General features: G+C 35.1%; 1 protein-coding gene across 4 annotated transcripts in view; it reads right to left on the bottom strand.

Moving 5' to 3' along the window:
• Positions 1-22,981, bottom strand: part of LOC149536634 (RNase L inhibitor protein-like protein) — a 220,466-nt gene that overhangs the window by 93,478 nt on the left and 104,007 nt on the right. For all 4 annotated transcript variants that reach the window (XM_089807766.1, XM_089807765.1, XM_089807764.1 and 1 more), the window contains exons 6-9: positions 20,021-20,061; positions 19,502-19,638; positions 15,025-15,115; positions 6,670-6,741 (exon numbers count right to left, since the gene is read on the bottom strand). In XM_089807766.1, the coding sequence (XP_089663892.1) occupies positions 6,670-6,741; positions 15,025-15,115; positions 19,502-19,638; positions 20,021-20,061 (341 nt within the window). The remainder of the gene's footprint in view (positions 1-6,669; positions 6,742-15,024; positions 15,116-19,501; positions 19,639-20,020; positions 20,062-22,981) is intronic.

Here is a 22,981-nt window from a genome sequence, read left to right on the forward strand (position 1 = left end):
TTAATAAGAAGCAAGTATTTACCAATTACCTCGTAATATGGTATCAGAGCCTAGTTCTTGAGCTTTTTGAAAAATTTATATTTTCATTTGAAATTATTTGCTCAAATTTTTCGAAATCCAGCTAGGTCTCTTTTTCTGAAAATCATGGGAAGATTTTTTTGTTTTTGCAAGGTCTGCAAATTGAGGGAAATCGTGGACAATTTCATCTGCACCCTGTTGCTTCAGCAAGATCGGTGGAAACAACAGTTTGGTAGCAGCTCCAGTTCCACCTCCACTAAGCAAGCCTTTGTTGCGAAATCCTTTCAAAAGGATAAGGGCAAGTTTCAACAACCATCTCAGCAGAAGTCTTCTGCTCCAGCCTCCGATGGTACCAAAAAGAAGAACATTCAATGCAACTACTGTCACAAGTTTGGTCATATGAAGGTTGAATGTCGGAAACGCTTAGCTGCCCAGTCTAAGCAATCAGGTTCGCAACCCAAAGCGAATAGTGCAGAGCACACTGAGCAGGCGAAATTTGCCTTTTACGCCTTCATGGCTAAAAGACCCGCAGATCATGTGAAGTCATCTGCCTAGTACATTGATTTAGGTGCCTCTCGACATTTCACTCACCGCAGAGACTGGTTTACTGACTACCAGCCTTATTCAGATTCTATTATTTTTGGTGGTGGAGAAGAGTACACAGTTGTTGGTAAAGGCAACATTCAAATTCAGTCTGTTGGGAGGAATCTCATATTCCTTGATGTGTACTACGTTCCAGGGATGGAACTAAATCTACTCTCGGTCAGTCAGTTGCTGCGACATTCTCCACACTTGGCAGTCACCTTCAGTTCACATCAGTGCACCATCACTGATCGGGCGACTAAGTCTACTATTGCAGTTGGTCTTGAGGATCATGGTCTTTTCAGACTTACTAATTCTGGTGATTCTCAGGACTTAGCTATGGCTGCTCGGCAATCTTCCATCAGCACACTTTGGCATCAGCGATATGGGCACTTAAATGTGCATTATCTCTCACAACTTGCTCGGGATGAGCTTGTTCTTGGTTTGCCAGAGATTCAAACTTAAAACCTTGGAGTTTGTGACGCATGTCAGGCTGGGAAGCAACATCGCACACCTTTCCCCAGTGGCAATTCTTGGTGAGCTTCTCAGGTACTTCAACTTGTTCATGCTGATATCTGTGGCCCTATGGCCACTCCTTCTGTTCTTGGGTACAGGTATTTTCTGTTGTTTGTAGATGATTTCAGTAGAAAAATGTGGGTATATTTCCTTAAAAAGAAATCCGATGCATTTACTGTATTTCAGAAGTTTAAACCCTTAGTTGAAAAAGAGTCTGGGAAATCTATTATTACTCTTAGATCAGACAATGAGGGGGAATTTTGTTCTAATGTTTTCTCCAGCTTCTTGGATACACATGGCATCCAACGCCAGTTCACCACCCCCCACACGCCACAACAGAACAGTGTAGTTGAACGTTGGAACAGGAAAATCACCGAGATGGCTCGTTCCATGCTCGAACACAGACATGTTCCGAAGCAGTTTTGGGCAGAAGCAGTTAACACTGCAGTTTATCTCTTGAACCGGTCACCCACAGTGGCGGTCAAAGGTAAAACTCCGGAAGAGGCCTGGTCAGGTCGCAAGCCCAGAATCAGTCACCTGAAAGTTTTTGGCTCTCTTGCTTTTGTTTGGATCCCTGATGCTTCACGCACCAAGTTGGATGCCAAGAGTCAGAAACTGATGCTTGTTGAATATAGCAGTCTTCACAAAGCCTACCGCCTTATTGATGTTGAGACATCTCGTCTCATATACAGCCGCAATGTAGTCTTTGATGAGCAGCGAGGACCATTCATGCCTGTTTCTCCTGTCCCTGATCCAGCAGACCAGCCTATGCAGGCTCATGATTTGGGAGTTCGGCTTCCATTAGGTCCACTTGATGGGAAGGCTCCAGTAGCTCCTGCAGCTCCTGTCATGCCAGTGATACCTGTACAAACACCTCCGGCTTCTCCTGCAGGATCACCTCGTTTTGAAGATGCTTCACCTGAGCTTGATCCAGATTCTTCTGATGAGGATCCTGCTGATACTACTGTTGGTCATTCTCCTCTCCAGCCTAAGTGGTGGGCTAAGACACTTGCTGATCTTCATGATGATGAGCTTATTGATGGGAGAACTGCTCGAAAAAAGAGCAAAACTACAGATTCTGTTAACTTTGCTCTTATGGCCAACATTCACAGTGTGTTTGAACCTCAAACATATTCCGAGGCTAAAGGAATTCCAGAGTGGGAACAGTCCATGCAATCTGAACACCAGAGCCTGCTGAAGAACAACACTTGGGTCCTTTCTGATCTTCCCCCAGGGAAGAAACCCATTAGCTGCAAATGGGTCTACAAAATCAAATACAAATCAGATGGTACTTTGGATAAGTACAAAGCTCGTTTAGTGGCAAAGGGCTTTTCTCAGCGTCAAGGCATTGATTATGAGGAGACCTTTGCTCCTACTCCAAAGATGAGCACCATCAGATTAGTCCTAGCCATGGCAGCATAGTTTGGCTGGAAGGTCCATCAGATGGACGTAAAGAGTGCTTTCCTGAAAGGTGATCTCCATGAAGAGGTCTACATGATGCAACCTCCTGGTTTCAAGGTTGCTGGTAAAGACCATCAGGTTCTCAGATTGGTAAAAGCTCTCTATGGTTTGAAGCAGGCCCCTCGGGCATGGTACATCAAGATTGATACGTACCTCAGTGATCAAGGCTTCAAGAAGAGTTCTTCAGACTCAAATCTGTACATCAAGACTACTAACAGTGACATCATCCTTCTGGTTATCTATGTGGATGATCTAATCATCACTAGCAGTTCGACATCTTTGATTCAGGGAATCAAACAACACTTATGCCAGTCTTTTGATATGACTGACCTTGGGCTTATGCATTATTGCTTAGGTGTTGAAGTTTGGCAACAGTCTTCTGGTATATTCATCTCTCAGTCCAAATATGCCAGGGCCTTGTTAGACAAATTCCGAATGCAGGATTGCAAACCTGCATCTACACCTATGGAGAAAGGTCTCAAGTTATCAGCCAAGTCTGATTCTCCTTCCGTTGATGATACTACGTATAGGCAACTAGTAGGCAGCCTCATCTACCTATCTGCTACTAGGCCTGATATCAGCTTTGCAGTCAGCTATATTTCACGCTTTATGACAGCTCCTAAGGCTGATCATTGGATGGCAGCAAAGCGTGTGCTTCGTTATGTGAAGGGCACTTCTAATTATGGACTTCTGTATTCTCGGAGTTCTAATCCTAAACTCAGTGGGTTCACAGATTCAGATTGGGCAGGCTCTGTTGATGATTAAAAGTCAACATCTGGATATGTGTTCAGTTTGGGATCTGGTGCAATCACATGGACCAGCAAGAAGCAGCAAGCAATTTCTCTCTCTTCTACAGAGGCTGAATACAGAGGGACTGTTAAGGCAGGATGTGAAGTTGTCTGGCTTCGTCGGATGCTTGGGGATATGCAGATGTCACCAGCAGGACCGACTACTCTGTTTGTTGATAACGAAGGCGTTATCAAGTTAGCACGGAATCCAGTCTTCCATGAACGAACCAAGCATGTGGATGTTCATTGTCATTACATACGAAAGCTGGTTGAAGACGGGACTATAGATCTGCAGTATGTTCCTACCACAGATCAGACTGCAGACATTCTCACCAAGCCTCTTGGTCCTGATAAGTTTGTCAAATTCAGAGGACAGCTTGGTGTGTTAGATAGATTAACCATTAAGGGAGGGTATTACAATAATAGATAAGACGTCTATTATTAGTTAGTGGTTATCTATTGTAAATATTTAGTTAGCTTTAGTTAGCTTTCGTTTTTTTAGTTTTATTTGTTAGAATAGAATATTTCTATTCATTCCGCTTTATTCTTTTATATAAATTGACCTCTTGGTCTCTATTAATAAGAAGCAAGTATTTACCAATTACCTCGTAATAATAAATGACTGCAAGGCATCTGACTCGACTTAGAAACTATATAAACTCATCCTTACACACATCATTGAAGATGTAACTTTATTATCATTATCAAACCTAGCTCTGATACCATGTTAGATTTTGAGTCCAGAAAATAAGGTGATAAACAGCCATAATAGAGCCAAAACTGAAACAATAAACACCAGAAATACCGTGGGAAAACCCTTCTAGAATGAAGGGAAAAACCCAACCACAAAAAAAAATCATTTTAATTAATCATAAATGTTCAAGTATACAATGTGTTTCGCTTGAAGCAATATATATAACACATAGAGAGACTCTTCACATTCCAACTGAAGGTCTCTTCAATTTCCAAAACATAACTCTTTATTTGAAATACAACTCTTCATATTTCCATGCCTCAACGCATGTCAAATGTATTTAATATTACAATTTTATCATAAATGTCATTTTCAGCTGAAGCTGACCATAACGAAATTAATGTTCAGCGATAAAGATTTCCAGCACAGCTACAAACTCCAACAAGTATGACTAACTTATTATAATTATTATAATCTTGTACTAACAAGTATTAATCTTCTAACAATTATTAATCGCCTACATTAGGGTTTTCTCTAAGTAAATTTGGGCCATTAATTCTAACTCAATCTTGGTCGTTCATTGTAACTGGGGCTCCTCTATAAACCCCACTCCTCATTTATAAAGGGAGACTGTCGAGATTTGTTACAAATATGTTGCCCAATTAGCTCTAAATTTATTGTTATGTTGTGCTTGGTGAGTAAGTGTGATCTTTCTGGAGTATTGCATGGTGATATACATTCCTCACTTAGAATAGATTTGATTTCTAAGGACTTACATAGAATTTTCTTTTAGTAGTTTACTAGGATAAAAGCAATTGTGAATGCATCTTTATTTGACTCAATCATAGGCCAAACCGCTATCTACTTATTGGTTGTAAGTCGTCTTGTGTGATTAAACGACATTATTATTAATTTAACTTCAATAGTTACTTGCTCATTGATTTGCATCCATAGATGAAATTGATGAAAAGGCAGGTGGAGTTGATGACAAGACTACATCTAGTAGAGTCATAAGTATATTTACAATTCCTTACATCTTTAAGTAAAAACAGCTTAGGTTCATAGGTTTAATTTCATTGCATTTTGTAAGTTGGAAGTTGGAATATATTTTAATTGTACATTGTGAAGCCATATCATCCAAACTCAAATTGACAAAGTCCTAGTGGGTCCCCTCGTGACACCAATATATCACATTATTATCATTAAGTGAGTATCCACATTTGAGAAGGAACCTTGGAGTCACCTTTATGATCTTTCATTGAATCTTTAGCATCAGTGGTATCTTTAATCAAGAAAGGATTCAATATCAGCTGTTCCATCCTGAAACCATGAGTGCTCTATCCTACATATTGTAATAGTATAAAAATCACATCAACAATGTCCAAAAGAATTCAATTACATCAATCCAAGTTTACATGTTGAGTTTACATAATATATTAATATCTTTACCTAATCTATTTTCTGATTGATCAAATCATTGTAATTTTCTCATTGGCTCACAAGGTGGTGCTTCATTGTAATTGATCAAGCATTATTTAATGCTTGTAGCTAGTAATAATCTTCATCTAATGCTTCATTATATAATTGATGACCCTGATATAGATAATCAAACCAATGAAGAGTATATGATGGATTTCTGATTTATTTTTTCTTCTTTTATATCAGCATCAAACTATCAATGTTTTTGAATTTCAATAAATAACAATAATCTAATATGAAATATGTAGTGAGTTTTGAACTCTATGACATGGTGCAATTTGGCATTTTGATTTGTGTATTTAAACTTTAAAATTAATGTTAAACTTTATCACTGTTCTTGTTTTCAAAGTTCTAAGTCAACATATTTTTTTAGAAATTATTAAATTATATTAAAAAATGATTAGGCATCTCCAAGTACTCAGATCTCCTACTGACCTTTGGAAATATGGAGTTTTAGGTAAATTTTGAGGAAGAGCCCATAAAGAACATGGGGATGGACTTGATTGCTTAATATGGTTACAAATGGCTATACATTAAGGTTTCCTCATAGTGGAAAATAATGATTGGCTTTGATCCAAGCATTGAATAAGCACTATCACTACCTCTGTGTGCCACCATCGCTGCTACAAGGTTTCCTGTCTATGAAACTTGAACTTGGATCTGATGTCTGAAACTCCTCATTCATCACTTTTAGATCCAAACCCAACAGATATCCATGCACTATATTTTTATTTACTATTTATTTTTTAATTTACTTGCATATTAAATAGTTTACATGAATGATAAATTGAAATTTCATTTGCTATTTTTTTAAATTAATTTTTCGGCTGCTGTTCCTCAACCATCCCCAAAATTAGAAAATAAGTTTTCTGTCCCCAAAATTAAACCCCCAGTTCCCTACTCTAAGAGCATGTGAGCTGTTGCTATAGATAGACTTGCCTTGTTTTTAGTGAACTTCATAAACTGCTTTAAGTTTGGATTCTATCGTATGCATTGGTTTAGATTCCATTGATAACTCTTTGTTAAGAGGATCTTATCATTTACAAAATGTGGAAAACACCAGTTCCTATAATAACAGTCTCTTATAAAGTTATGGACACAAATTTATTCATTAATAAGATGTCAAAGTACCTGTTCAATGACAAGAATGAATGACCCCACTTGAATTTGCTTAGCAAAATGTTGGCTGTTTCTTTCTCTCCACTGAAGATAGAAAAAATTTCATTTCAATGAGCCATACCATATGTATAACAACACGAATAAAGTAAAATAAACCAATCCATGACTAATTTCACATTTGCTTTTGACATAAACCAAATCATTATTATTTTGCATAAGATGAATGACAAGAATGAATGACCCCACTTGAATTTGCTTAGAAAAATGTTGGCTGTTTCTTCCTCTCCATTGAAGATAGAAAAAATTGCATTTCAATGAACACTATCATATGTATAACAACACGAATAAAGTAAAATAAACCAATTCATGACTAATATCACATTTGCTTTTGACATAAACCAAATTATTATTATTTTGCATAAAACCTCAATAATATTTGATAAAAATTATCAATGAAGCCAACAAATTGTCACAATCACCGTAAGCAACAATGGATGCTCACATCCTTATATGATCATACTTAAGTTGTTCAACTGGAATCGGGCATAGGTATGGTTACTTGGGTATATGGTATGTCATTATGGGAGAAAAATGAAATAGGGTTTGGCGTAGCGTGGATAAGTTAGTGTACATATGGAAAATATATAAAAATCATAAATATATACACATTTGAATCCAAAAACAGAAACTAAGTTTAGAATACCACATATCATACATATGCTAAACAAAACTACTATAAAAGTACAATTGCACTATATTAATCCACTATTCTTTTATCAAACACAAATTTAATGAGAGATATTGAATATATTTCTATATTTATTTAGAAGGATTCTTTATCTTTCCAAAAGTATGTATATGCTACGGTTATACACCGCTATAATAAAACATCTAGTGTTTATGCTAGAATTGAATATACCATATTAAAAAAACTTTTCCAATTGACTATAATATTGTATCAGTTCTCTTCTTTAATTCCAGTAATCAATTGTATGATTATAGGCTTAAATCACTTGGTAGTTGTTAAAGCATCTAGCCAAGTGTCCCATTTATCTGTCTTGCCATGCATTATATACCAACTTCAGCTTTACGATGGAAAATATACGTATAAAATAACATTATAACTTTAATGACAACACCCAACAAGATTTGACCCGACCTCCTGCACAATAAAGTAATTCTGTTTTGACCAATGCATCTGATGACTAAGTGCACTTGACAAGTGTCATCAAAAAGTGTGTATGATGGAAGTACAGATTGATTTCTTCTTTCTCAAAAGTAGGAAGAATAATAAAAGAGTGCGCAAATTTTAAATAGTTTTAAGGATTCTATAACTTGTTCAAGGACTGTAATGTCACAAACTCTTGGGTTGGTCGTAACTTGACTCCTTGATGTGAAAACCTGCAATAAATCTCAGTACAATTCACACACACACACACCTACTAATGATAGAAAACTACATTCTAATTCCCAACTAGGTCCCACCAATCCTCAGGGAGAGCCCAAAATCAGGTTCCTAGTTCTTTGGTGAGGACCTCCAGGGGGTCTAGTTGCCTTGTGGCTGAGACTAGAACAAGCCTCAACTATTCACCATCTCATTTTGGTTAATCTCCTGCAAGGCCTCTAGGATAACCAACATTGGTTTATCCATTTTAAAAATCTTGAGAAGAGTTCCATCTCTTCCTAAACCTTATAAATACCTGTAATATATATGGTCTCTAAGAGATTGTCGAATCTCTCTCTAGATTTCAACTTTAAATCATGACACTCACTTTGGAATGCCCTCCACCAAGCATTGCTTGGATCATTTTTGACACTCATTAAGAATACCCTCTGCCAAGCATAGCATGGGTCATTTTTTGACATTCATTAAGAATACCCTCCACCAAGCAGAGCTTGGTTCACAGTCGTGATTAATAAACATAAATATAATTGATTTTTTGATGTATTTAGTAATTAACTAAGTCTGATCTACTTATTTTCCACTTCACAATTATTAGTTTTGCAACATCCTTATTTGTGCTGTCCAAATTATATCTCAGTTGATCTAAGCATTATAGACCTTGCTGATTATAGTTTGTTAAGTATTGATGGTAACTTGTGAGCCTTTCACCTGGGAGGTCTTGGGTTTGAGTCTACTTATTGATAATAATAATAAAATATTGCTGTATATATATCTCTCTGTGTGTGTAAAATCAGATGTTTGTGTAATGATGCTGACTGTATATGTGCTGCAACACTAGACTATAATTTATTGGCTGCTGATGGTCTCCCAGTATCTTCTCTTATTTGCTGCTAATATTATGCTGACAAAATATTTAATTGCTTATGGTTGGCTTTAAAACTATTCATGTATACCTACGTATGATGTAGTTGGCTGTTGGTCAATGCTGAATATGTTTTGACTGCCGACTGAGATTCTATATTGCTGATGTGTTTAAGAATATTTTCCTTGATCGATGATTTTTTCCCTTACCACATTTGCTGTCCCCCTTAATATCCTTTGCTACTTCCCTTAATAACCCCCTGTGAGGGAGAAGTCATGACCTTTCATGAAGCTCGATAGCCTTTGGGATTATCGTGACTTTTTAAGTCACTTGATACTCAAAGATATATTAACTTTTGGGAATTTAAGTATTTCACATTAAATATATTTAAATATTTAATATGAATTATATTTAGTGTTGTATTTTATTATTATGTGGTAGTACTTAATGATATTGAATCTTTTATAATTTTCATATATATTTATTAATATATAATAATATTTATTACTAAATATTCAGTTTGATTATTATCCAATTAGTATATATATGATGATGATATTTAATTTATTATTATTTAATATATATTATATCATATTTTATATATTATTATTTAATGTATTAGATTTATATTATTATTTATTTATTTACATTTTTATATTTTGATTATTATTTTTGGTAAGGCTTTAACCGATTTTGCTTATTTGTCACTTTTGCAATATTGTATCTTCAAGACTTCCCAAAATGGGTGTGAAAAAGATGAGGATATTGCTAACAGGTTTTGAACGGGGGTCAAGATAGAGACAATGGACCAAGTAGACCGGAACTTTCTTTCCTATCCAGGCTGTATAGTTGGCAGTTATGGCAGAGAAGACTTTGAGCAGCTGCAAACAAATTCAAGAATGGCAGAGAACAGTCCCAAGTGGCTGATAGTATAGATTAGTTTGTGCGCCTATCACATATGAACATCAGTTTATGGCTCAATGTTCATGCTTGAGGACACATTTTTTATGGTTAAATGCCAGAAAAAAAAAAGTCAAATACAATGAAAATACTGTTCAGCGCCTAGAATCACTCACCGCAGCTGCAATTGTGCAGATATGTACAGGAACATTTCCATAGCTAATCTTGTTAAGTTTGTAGTTACAGTCAAATTGATATGATCATGAGTTTCATTATTGATAGTAAATCATCATTAGATAAATATTCTTTTATATACATATATTATTATATATATAATATATATATTACATATATTATATATATATATAAAATAATGTATATATTATACATATGGTTATTTATATTATTAATATACTAACTAATGATGTTTAAACTTCTCATATGAGATCCAAATCTGCATTTGGAATATATGTATAACAATGGCAATATAATTACAATTACAAACTCTTTAACATGGTATCAGAGCCTAGTTGCAAATGTATAAGTGAATAATAAAAGATTGAACATATTAAAGAATAAATATTAAATATTAAATATGAATCGAAGAGCATAGACCAGAGGAATGCTACGAAAAAAATTTAGTGATCATCGAAAAATAAATTAATGAGGATGACAAAGGATTTAATAAGGGAAGGAGAAAACATCGGTCTGTGCAAAAGTCAGAGAAAGTCGATCTGATTGGTTTGTGACGTGGGGCATCATACCTACTCAAGAGGTATTTCCGCACCAAGCTACTCAGCCATCTACATCAATCATTCCCTCGGTCCCACCACTATGGATGAGGTAAGAAGAAAACAAAACAATAAAAAATAATCTACCCCCCATTCATTGGTAGAATTGCAGTTCTTATTTGGATTGTGGAAAGATCTAACAAGTCACCGCAACACACTGAACAAGCAGTGTGAAGGTGAAAATCGTACTTCTTCTCCTTGGTCATGGGAGAATCAATTACATGTTAGTCAATCCTAACATTTCACAAGTTTCATCCAAATAATATTACGATATATTATAAACTACATGAGGGCGTAATAACAGGACAATATAAAACTCAACACAGAAATGAGCACGTGTCACCTAAGGAAAGGACCCCAACACAAGTGTGTTATTCTTGTCACCTAAGGCTGGTCCAACATATCCTCACACAAATGAATACAATTTGATACACATCATCGTGGGTCCAAAGTTATAAACAAGTAAGAAATGACATGGAGCGGGATCTAGTTTATTGATTCAAGAAAACAACCATCTATGAGTGGGATATAAAGAAAGAACACTCACGCTCTGGTCAAACATGTGAACAAATAAATTTGCAAGTGATATTATCAAATAAGAAAGGATCCGACGAATAGGCTTATATAAAATAAGGAAACCCCATACTCAAATAGGTTTAAGACCCTACACTTGGTGGATGAATAGATCCAAGACGACCCTTAAAGGTTCGATATGTTGGTCCCACCGATCCCCTTAAAATAGCATGGAGTATAATGGTGACATCCTTGTATGTGGTAGGGGAGAGGAATAGAGTCGCTTGTTAACAGTTTCAAATTTCACGCAGAAACTAGTGCATTGAATGCAAAGTATGAAGATAATATTAAACCTTCTACCATGAGCAATATGGTCCCTCCAAACTTACGGAATGGAGAAGCCCCAAAGGGTAAAGACACGTGGATATGGTGGCACAAATAGTCATACATGAGGGCATAAATTTTTTGTAGACTAGGTCAGTTTTTACAATACATAGCAGAATGATTATGATGGCCTCACAATTGACAATAATATTATGAAATCAAGAGAAGTAGTAGAGCCTCAAATTTGACAAGGATGCATTCTATCCTTGAGATAATGTTGAAGGAGGAACAAAGGCATCGGGCACGGTAAAGTATGCAGTTTATTATTGTTATTAATAATAAATATAACTATTATTATTAAATTATATATATATATATATATGAATTTATAATAACTATTTACAGTTTAATTATATGAGATAACTAAAATTACATGTTGATTATCAAATTGTTTATGAATATAAGTGAAATTGGTTACCTTGGATTTTTTATAAGAAAATAATATGTTTAATATATAGATTAAAATATATATAGAAGTTTGAATATATGTATGTTCAAAATATGCTTTATCTATATTTTTATTGGAATGGTCTTATTATGTAGAACTAATTATTATCCTAGAATATTATTGTAGTCTCTCTCTCTCTTAAAGATATTTTTATAGGAGCTATATGCCTTGATCTTTTCCTTCGAGAATGTTCTTGCAGAAAAAAGGGAGATTGAGATTAAGAGGGAGCCGGACATTTGACATTTCATCAATTGTTGCCTTAAAAGAGAGGGAGCAAATAGAGGAAATGGTTTCGTCAACCTTCAGTGATCTCGATCATATTGATTCAAAGGGAGTAAACCATGTTCGATGGAATCTTTAGTGATCGATAAATTGTAATAGTCAAGAGGATTGTAATTCATGCAACTATGTGATTTTAATGGGCCTACCCCTTGTGTACATCATGAGAAAGTGGTGACTTCAATTGAACCATCTACAAGTCTCTCTTTGATAAATGAAACTTGATGTATGAGTTGTAGAGTCATTCAAGTGGCAAAATCATACTCAATCAAAATATTGGCATATTGTGGATGCGTTTGTGTTCGCTTCTACTATTAAGCTAAATGAATGTTTGGACTTTCAATGGATAAAAAGAGCAAGTTATAACTTAGAAAGCAGTTATCATATTTGATACAAAATTGTTCAACAATATAAGAATAAGTGAAAATTTTACATTGTGGGGGGAATAATAGTCAATGTTTCATTCCTACTTTTAGAGGGGAGATGTTCCATTCTCAAATAATTTAAGAAGAAAATTTTAAATCTTCATGTGCAGATAAGTATTCTTATTTTGACATTTATCTCTCTCTTATTCGTAATTTCTATACATACCATAAAGTTTATTTGCCTTGATCTTTTCCTTTATGTTTGAGGATGTTATTACAAAAAAAGAAAGTTGGTACTTTACACATGCTACCAAATATTGTGCGGACTCAACCTAATGATAGTAGCTCTAAAGACCCTAATGATCAAGATGGATAAAATGAGGCTCTCATCTTTGATGATTGAGATTATGAGATTCTTCTACATTAAGAGGGAGTATGACACCTCTTCGAAGGCAACACAGATACTCAAAGGGAGTCTAGAAATACATGTAGGTGATTGCATAATGTTGATGGGCCTACTCCTACGTATATCATGAGGAAGTGATAACTTATCAATAGAAAAATCAGAAAATTGATATCAGATTCAGAGTGAGTTTGACAGGCATCCTTGGGTGAAGGGAGTTTCTGAGGAAGTAACTAGAGGACCTGACTTCCTAGGATCAATGTTCAGCAGGAGAAATTTTGAGATGCAATCCTTTGTGGATGATATCTTCTCTATGAGGAGTTCTAAGAAAAATTCTTTGTAATGCACTCTCCTCTATGAGAGAGAAGTATGAGGTGAAAACCTTTTGTTCTACCCTCTAGTAGCAGCTGTAGTGGGTCCACCCTCTAACCTAGTTCATGGTGTATATCATGTGAGTTACTAAATGATGTCATTGTGATTATCTCATAAAAGGTGACGATCTTTCATTGATGTACATATTTAGAGGGGAGCTATTGAAAGGTGACAATCTTATCAATAGTTGGACCTATTATCATAACAAACTACATTAAGTTGTTGTCGTAGTGTGCCAGAAGTTATGATAATGAACAAAAGGTAACAATTGTAAGGTGATAATCTTATTAATAGTAGACCTATCTCCTAACATCAAAATGCGTTGGAGTGAGGGTTCTCATGGTTCTTTGGGCTGGATTTTGCCAGACACCTTGATAACCACTCATCATGGTTTTTCAGGCCGAATTTTACCGGACACCATGAAATTAAATTGTTATGGTTCTTCGGGCCGGATCTTGCCAGACACCATAACATAAATTTATTATAGACCACACTTAAGGTGGTGTTTAAACTTATATTAAAGTTATAGAATTTGCTTCAATTCCCTCTTTGCTAAAGAAGAAGTGTTGAGAAATTTAGCCTCATTATGAATCGAAGCCAATTCCATATGTAATATATGTTATTACATATATGTGTGTGTTGATAGATTTATGTTGATATCCTTAAATATGTCATTCTAGGAATATCATACTAAGATGATATCTCTTCATATACTCAAGAACATAATATGTTCTATATCAATCCTCCCTAACTAAGAGGGAGTGTTAAGTTTGTAGTTACAGGCAAATTGATATGATCATGAGTTTCATTATTGATGGTAAATCATGATTAGATAAATATTCTTTTATATACATATATTATTATATAATGAGTAATATATATATTACATATATTATATTATATATATATATATATATATATGGTTATTCATATTATTAATGTATTAACTAATGATGTTTAAACCTTCGAGACATGTCTCCTCCTCTCATACTTATATGAGATCCAAATCTGCATTTGGAATATATATATAACAATGGCAATATAATTACATTTGCAGACACAATCCATGTTATTTTAAAAATCTGGCTTGAAATATTTGTACCTTGGTCAAATCCACAGGTGAAACAAATCATAACCTGAACTGTCTAGGGCTTTCAATGATTCAGAAACTACAGATCATACCAGAGAAAAAAATTGAATTAAGGCCCAACATGTCATACATCAAATTATCTGTTACCTTCACACTGTGGACGATATTTGACAGTTACCAAGTGTGCCTTAATAATGTTTAAACTATAAAATTGACAACACAAAATGTAACAACTATAGATCACTTCCATCCCCAAGCTTGGGACTAGTCATTGTATGAAAGCATAGCAGACTCCAGTTGTCTGAAATTGGTTTCCTTTTTGGTCTAGATCAGCTCCTCACTTCATTGAGGAGTCCTTTGCTAATAAAGATATTTGTACTTGTACAAAAATTTATTGAATTAACTTCTTTAGGATTACTGCCTTATATTTTACTTATGTATCTTTAATACAGATATTTTAGTTAATTTTTAAGTATGTATATCTATCTCTTCCATACTCTAGAAAACAAAATGCGAAAAGGTAATATACTAATATGGTTAAGCATACTTCCATACCATATAAATAATGCTGCTGCTAATGCTTCTACACATGACAACTCACACGGTCGACCATAGTTCACTGGATTTGCAGCTACCAGCCAAGGTACTGTTGCAGAAAAAGTAACTTTTAGAAAAATAGTAGTCATTGACATAATTATATGGGATGCAATATTTTGACGCAAATAAAAATTCAGAAGATTGAAGTAGTCTATTTCTCCATTTTTTTATATTAAACAAAAATGATTATATTTATATAAAGGTCATTCAAAAATATTTGAGGAAAACCAGTTCCACATAACAGGGCATATTACAAATAACAAAAGAAATAAATTATATCAAAGTCCACAAATGACCAAGAGGTCAAACTCAAAGGGTGTTGAACATATTTCAGTTACAATAACAAACAACCAAATGGAGGAACCATAGACTCGGGGAAAATATAAATAGCAATGATAAGGAGACAGCATAAACCTGAAGAGCTAAGTAAAGTTTAGAACAACTTACCAGAACAATATTAATAGCACAAAGAGAATGGTAACATTCAAAAACCTCTCTAGCAGTTAGTTTGTGGCATGCCTTCTAGATGGGAAGATAAGAGTGGATGCATGTAATGTCCTTCATTTTTGGTGAAATAAATTAATTATTTTAAAGTTGTCCCGGTTAGTTTGTGGCATGCCTTCTAGATGGGAAGATGAGAGTGGATGCATGTAATGTCCTTCATTTTTGGTGAAATAAATTAATTATTTTAAAGTTGTCCAAATACATTAAATATTAAAAAGATGACCTTCATTTTAATTAATTTAATTCAAGTGACTTCAATAAAATAAATTTATTAAAAATCACTTTAATTAACAAATCTCTCCAGCTTGTTTGAGGAGCTACTTCATGGGGAAATTCTAGAAGGTTCACCAAATTGTTATTAAAGAACGATTTTATGATGCATTAGGGATTATTGGATTTGATATGAATTTGTCATTAGCTAAATCTCTGAGGACGCAAACCTTCAGCAGATTGACAAAAGAGCTGGATGAAACCCTAATTCTTCTTCTTGGGAGTGGATTCATGAAAGAGTTCAAACTTGTGCCAAAATGTGGAATCTTCATCTAAAAAACGAAATTGCAGAAATAAAGGTATTACAGATTCTAAAATATTTAATTTTGTTATTGAATATTGCCTTGTGATCAAATAACATAATATGTGAGCCATTGATTTTATGAAACAATGGGCTTATTTAATTTGCATATAATGTGGGCTGAGAACTCTGTGGTGGGGAACAGTATTTTATGTTAGGATCCATTTAATTTAAGGAGCCTATTTTGAACTCGGGCATATAAAGTATTCTATTGCCAATGACTTTATTTAGCGATATATCAAGATTCTTGCTTTCAATTGGGAATGGTGCACTAGAAGCAAAGAGCTTGGTGGATTGGGATTAAAGGATTTGAGGGTTCAGGGCATTTCTTTAGCAATTAAATGGATCGCCAAAGCCACAGAAGGAGGTGAGCTCTGAAGGATTCTTGTGAGAAACAATATTAGCAGAGCCACCCCTCTTCATGTTAGATTCTGGAAGGGTCTCCATCTTAACGACATGCTTTCTGGAGGGCTTGATCTCAAAGTGGAAGGGTCTCTTGTTTTTGGATCTATCTGGAAGAGCTGGGTTTGTGTTAGGCATCTAATATCTGATAACAAGACTGTGAACAACAAAAACTTGATCTGTGTAGAGAGGTCAATTTGGTGGAACTTAATGGCCACAATAAGCCTCTTGCTCTCCTGCAAGGGTGCTGCCAAGAAATGGGCAGCAGAAGGGATTGATGCTTTCACTGTATCATTATTAATAGAGACTTGATTGGTTGGCAGGAGTTGGCCGGCAACTTCAATCTCCCTCAGTCTCAATGGAGGACCTACTCTGTCTTGAAAGAATCTTCTTCTTGCCTTGCCCTTCCCAAAACATGTGATGATGTGTCTGACAGATTTGCTTGTTACAAATGGCAGGATAACACCCCCTTTCCTAAAACCAAAGGTAAACTTGTGACAACCTCCTCACTCACAAGCTTGACATTCTTAAACACCTTGACCTCAATGGGATCTGAACCTTGACCATATGAATTGGAGAAACATTCTCTTAAGCCTCTGGCATTGCCCTATTGAGCCTAAAGTTTCCTGCTTCATTTGGCACCTCCTCCTCCACAGACTCCCTTTCAAGAAACCCGGAGGTGATCCTAATATATGTGATGTCTACAGAAGTTGTGAATCTGTATATCATATAATTTTTTTATAGTTTCTTGGCCAAGGAAATTTGGAATCTGTTTGGTTTCTCTCAATGGTAATTTTAATTTGACTCACATGGTTTTGGGTTCTCTCTTGAGTGGTAATAAATTTCTTAACATTTTTGGTCTACCCTTTCTGCTTATGTACTTCGGCACATATGGAAGTATAGGAATGATAACATTCTCAGTAGGAAGGCTAGATTATTTACTGAGTCTCTGTGGAGACTCATTTTTTTCAATATTTCTTCTCACATCACTGCTATTCTCAAATTGAAGGAAGAGAAATTCAGGAACCTATTGCAGAACAGGAAGGCGGAGATCTACAGGAATGAAGTTGCCTATGGATATACTACTGTCATCACTAATGAGCCCAGGGATGAGTTTGATATCACCCTTGGAGAATTATTGGACCAGGTCAGAGCTAAAGAGGATAAAGACAAGCAGGCTGGTACTTCAGCTGCAACAAGACCTACTCCTCCAGTCCAGGGTACATCTACCAGAGATTTAGGGCCTAGTGCCAAAGAACTGTCAGCAGTTCATCAGGAGGGAACATATATTGGACATGATAATGAGCGGATCACTGTCAATGTTCTCTACCCCAGGAAAATCCTAATGCTACTAACAGAGGCTGGTTCTATAAGTTCTAAATGGTCTTTTCTCATTTTGTTCAGACTACACAGTCCTGTTTGATATCATGTTGGCTCTATAACTTTTGAATATTCAATGTATACTCTGATACTATAGTATCTGGTTCTACTGTTGTCATAAACTCTTGATCCAGCATTATTTTTTGATCTGGTGATAATATGTATGTTTTCCATTAAAATCAATAGAAAAATAATAGGAAATAATTAAAAAGTAATATATAAATGACATGAACAACAATGTTCAAATCAAAAAGAAACTTTTAAGGAGGAAAACAATTATGAAGATATGTTATTCTGTTGTTCGAGATTGTTGTGCATGTTGGTCTCTGGCCGAATTAGTGGGGATTATCTTAATAGAGTTATGATTTTTCATTCTAAAAATGGGTCTTCTCGTGTTGTGTTTAGATCCGCATTAAATTATGTGCATTGCAAGTTTTTTGGGGGTTGATTGGTTAACATGTTTTGATGTTTTGCTACATGTTATGTTTGATGTTAATAGAAGGTGATGTTGTGTATGCTTTGTTTAAATCAATTGTGGAATGCATATTATGATGAATTTAGGTCCACTTTGTCTCCTGGGATGGACAACATTGAGCGCGAGTGTTAATGGTAGTTGACTTTGTCTAAACATTGTATATCTCTAACGTGGTCAACCTAGTTAAGGATTTCAGTGATCAAGTTGATATATATGCTTGCGGTGTTTAAATTAAGTAGGTATTGAGTATGTGTTAATTGTCAATTATATTGTGACACGAATGTGGAAGAGTCCTTGTGCAAATATCACAAGATCCTACATGATTTAAATTCATCAATTCCCTATGTCTGCTAGAAGACAGTGAGCCCTTTCGGTAGCTTGTGCAGTTTTGTACCTGCCCTAGAGTTGTATACTTCAGACAACAAGTCACTTGTACCTTGCCCTGGGATGGTACCTCTCAGTGTTGCAAATCCCTTGTATCTTACCCTAAGGTTGTGTGCCTTAGCGTGCATTTCAAAATCAAGATCAGTGAGCATCCTTGGCCTTTTCCTAAAACACTTTATTCATGTTATACATATAGTGAGTGTGATTTTCACCATAATTTTTCCCACATTGATTTTTCCATGTAAGGATCATTGCATTGTCTTTCATTGATGATGGTTAATTGGATAAAGATAATTGAAAAGAGTTTGTGACAAAAAACTTAAAGATCTTTCAAGACAAATTCAAACCCACCGTGCCTCCCTTCTCAATCTTGTGGTGTGTTCAACAAAATACTATTTTAATATGGGGGTATTAGAGAATCATTCACCTAGCCTTTAGTTAACTTCTAAATTTTTTTTTATGTTATAAACTTAACAATGTATTATTTCTCACGACCCGCTTTGATATTTATTTTACTTACATCCAGCATTTCTTTATTTATATTTAATTTATCTAGATTGGGCAATATTGCAAAGAATTAATATATGTTCATTTTCTCTCATACATGATTTATTGGCAAGCTTCTTTCTTGTGCTTCAATTGAAATTCTACAAACAGCTAAAAAATAAATGAGTTGAAAAAATGTGAAAGATTGAGGTAGAAAGAAACAAGGACATTACAAAGCCGAGGAGCTGCACAACGTAGTGTTACAAACGGAACATCAGTTAAGCGAGCCCACGAGCAATCCACAACAGCCAATCCTCTTTTATTTAGTAAAGGCTGATCCTCCTTTGACACACATTTATTTCCCATAGGACTGCACAAATAAATAAATGTCAGAATGTTACAAACGTGCAAATTCCTACTAAGGAGAACAAACTTGACCAATACCAAATTTAGTTCCTTTATAGTGAACCTATAACATAATAGAGGAAAATTATAAAATGCATTGTACCAGTGAAACCAGCCGTGCACTAAAACCACATTACTAATGAAGGCCGTTAGAAAATGTGAAATTATTTCATTTGATTCAAAAATAAAACAGTAAAAAAATTGTTACCCAAAATTAATTTTCTGACAGTATATGACTAACTATGCACAATCGCTTTTTTGTATTTCCTTAGATATGGAAGAAAATTTACGTGATTTCTTATCTAAGATGTTAATTGACATTTCAGGATGTCAAGACAACAAAATACCTGAGAACAATGCCTCCAAAGCGCTGATTTAATCTCAATTGCTGCCATAGAAGATTAAAAAATGTATTAGTACAATCAAACTAAAGACCGTTCCAGTCATTCATCAGCAGTTTCCATTATTAGAAGTGTTCAATTTTTGTTTTTCTCCATCTAGAGTATCAAATAGTTATAAACATTTTACAATACCATTTTATTACAACTTGAAGGTCACTGTTATCTGTCAACTAGTACTAAACACCATGCACTCTTCCAGCTAGGCACTATATACGTCAATATATGCAAAAAGATTTAAAATAAAAATCCTACGAGCCAGACTCGCATCCTTTTTTCTTAGTGTGGCAAATTCAGTCGCAGATGCAATAACAACCCCGTTATAATTTTTTTTTGGAAATTTGGCAAAATGAAATGAATTAACATGAACATATGCTTGATAGTTTCCTGTTTTCATAAGACTGGTATCTCATCTTCCAACATGCAAATCACTGCTGGCACCAATTTCTTGATGAATAAATTCAAATGGATAGTGCATCGCATGAAATGGATAATTTTATGAACAAAAATTTGAAATACCTCAAATAAGGAGCCAAAATGAACCATACAGATCTGATACATCAATTTGAATGTGGGCAGGTCTGCAATTGGACTTTGATAGTCTTCACCTCCAAATTCACTCTGGTAACAAACACAAATATGTACACCCAGCTGGTTTAATCACCTCAGTAATAGCAGAAGAAAGAACCAATGCAGGTCTGAAATACCTTCTACAATTTCCACTTCTGTCATCGGCACCAGAACAAGGGTGGAAGGACATTTTAATTTCATAACTCACTAAACCTGTCACCATTACCCATGAACACACCAGCAACAGCCAACTACCACCCGGACACCAATGCAGAAGGCTAAAGAGCCCGAAAACTCAGTGCTTCTCCTTGAAATCTTAATGCCATGCTCCCAGCTGGTGGGCATTCCTTCCTATATTCTGGCCCCTTCAAATAAATCAGACCATGCAGTTTGATACTTGGGAATTCACCAAATCTGATAACCCAGAACTCTGAAAGAATTTGGTCCAATTCCAACAAAATTTAGACTAAAAACTCAAACCTTGGCAGCCAATTTTATAGTTATGGCCTGTTCTGGAAAACGCATGGCCAGCCTTCAAACCACCTTCAATTAACACAAAACATTACCAAAAAATTGCAAAATCCAACTCCAAAAAGACCCCAAAAACTTGCAATCAATTGACCTTAAATTTTCATTACTTCTCTGAAACCACATATTCTAAAACTCTATGGAACACAAAAAGATTCTTGAATGAAATAGCTCTACCTGTAATAACCCCAACCGGTTATAACTTCGTGAAACACCAAATGCTTCTCAAATTCAATTGTTTGACATTTTGTCAAACACTTTGCAAGCAAGCGTTGATAACAATGTAATATCCCTTGCCCAAACTAAGTGATTTTAGTTCAAGGAATATTGTCAAACACATGTATGCTACTTTTCTTCTTTCTTCTTTTTTTGTGTTTCAGATTGTTTGATAGAGTTTGAATGATGCTAAGAAGTTTACAATGTTCGCAAATGATATTACAATACCTCTTACAATGAACTAATATGCTAGTGCAGTTCCTTTTGGTATTTTCAATGCATATACATGGAAACTAGATATGGAATGCATACCTACAGCCAACTGACATTTTGACAAACAATTGGCATACAAATATCTAATCATATATGCTATTAGATGGACATTTCGTCAAACAAATGGTATGCAACATATATCTCCTTTATTGAATTCATTCCCATGTACAATGTCGCTATGAATTTGCCAAGACAAATGGGCTTACAAAAATGACTACAGCAATGCCAAATCTGATTCTGAGATATCACTTAGAACAGCAAAATTATATGCCTAAGATTACAATGTTAACTACTAACAGTTGCAAGAGAAACCTGATAATAGTGATGCTCAAGGATGGAGACGAAAGTTGCAATCAGAATCAAGCATAAATATTGTAGTGCGGGTATTGTAGCGCGCCACTACTCATGCGTATTGTAGCAGCAAGAAAAAAATGATTACTAATGGCTGCCAAAGATGAATCTTCAGGTCTGCACTCGATAGTCCTTCAATATTCTTCAAACACTTTGGCCATTCCTTAACTTTAAGCACAAATAGAACTCCAGAATGAAGCTCTCTTGAATGCCAAATTCAGTGGATATTTCACCACCTCACATGGTTGCAACACTAAAGAATTGACGCTCTCCAATGGTTGACTGAAATCAGAAACTAGTTTCTTCTCCCAAGTTCACTAACAATGAAGCTCCCGCCTCTATTTATTCTTTCCCTTCACCCTTCTAGAAGGAAATAAAATATTATTTAATTGCATTCTCTAGAAGCTTCTCCCTTTCCAATACAATAATTAGTTGTGTTTCTTTAAAATGCACTCTCTAGAAGCTTTTGTCTAGAAAATTCAATTAATTAAATATAAAGTCACCTTTAGATTTATTTATTTATTGACTTTAATTTAATTTATTTCTCCACTTAGCCTATGGAGCACAAAAAGCTAAGAACTCCATTGAGGGTCTAAAAGATGGGGGACATTACAATCCACACTCCCTGAAATAGCTTGTCCTCAAGCAATCCAGCAACACAATGAACTCCAATGTCCACCTAGATCCCAAATGAAGTAGTATGTGATACCCCTGTTAACATTGAACCAACTCCATACCACTAACATCATCAGGACCAACAAAATAACTTGCAATATAGCATTCAAAACTTGTGTTAATGATGTAGGAGTTACAATACCACCAGAAGAAAACCCCACAAGAAATATCTTCATCTTGATTCCCACCCATATATTATATACTAGACTGGAATCCTGATCAATAATCCCTTGAAGAGACGTAGCTACAAGAGAACCATATGCACTCATGCCAACTATATCAACAATAGGTGTAGCC

The sequence above is a fragment of the Cupressus sempervirens genome, chromosome 10 (genome assembly GCF_028749045.1).
Source record: "Cupressus sempervirens isolate cs-2001-9-10 chromosome 10, ASM2874904v1, whole genome shotgun sequence".
In the NCBI taxonomy this organism is placed as follows: Eukaryota; Viridiplantae; Streptophyta; class Pinopsida; order Cupressales; family Cupressaceae; genus Cupressus; species Cupressus sempervirens.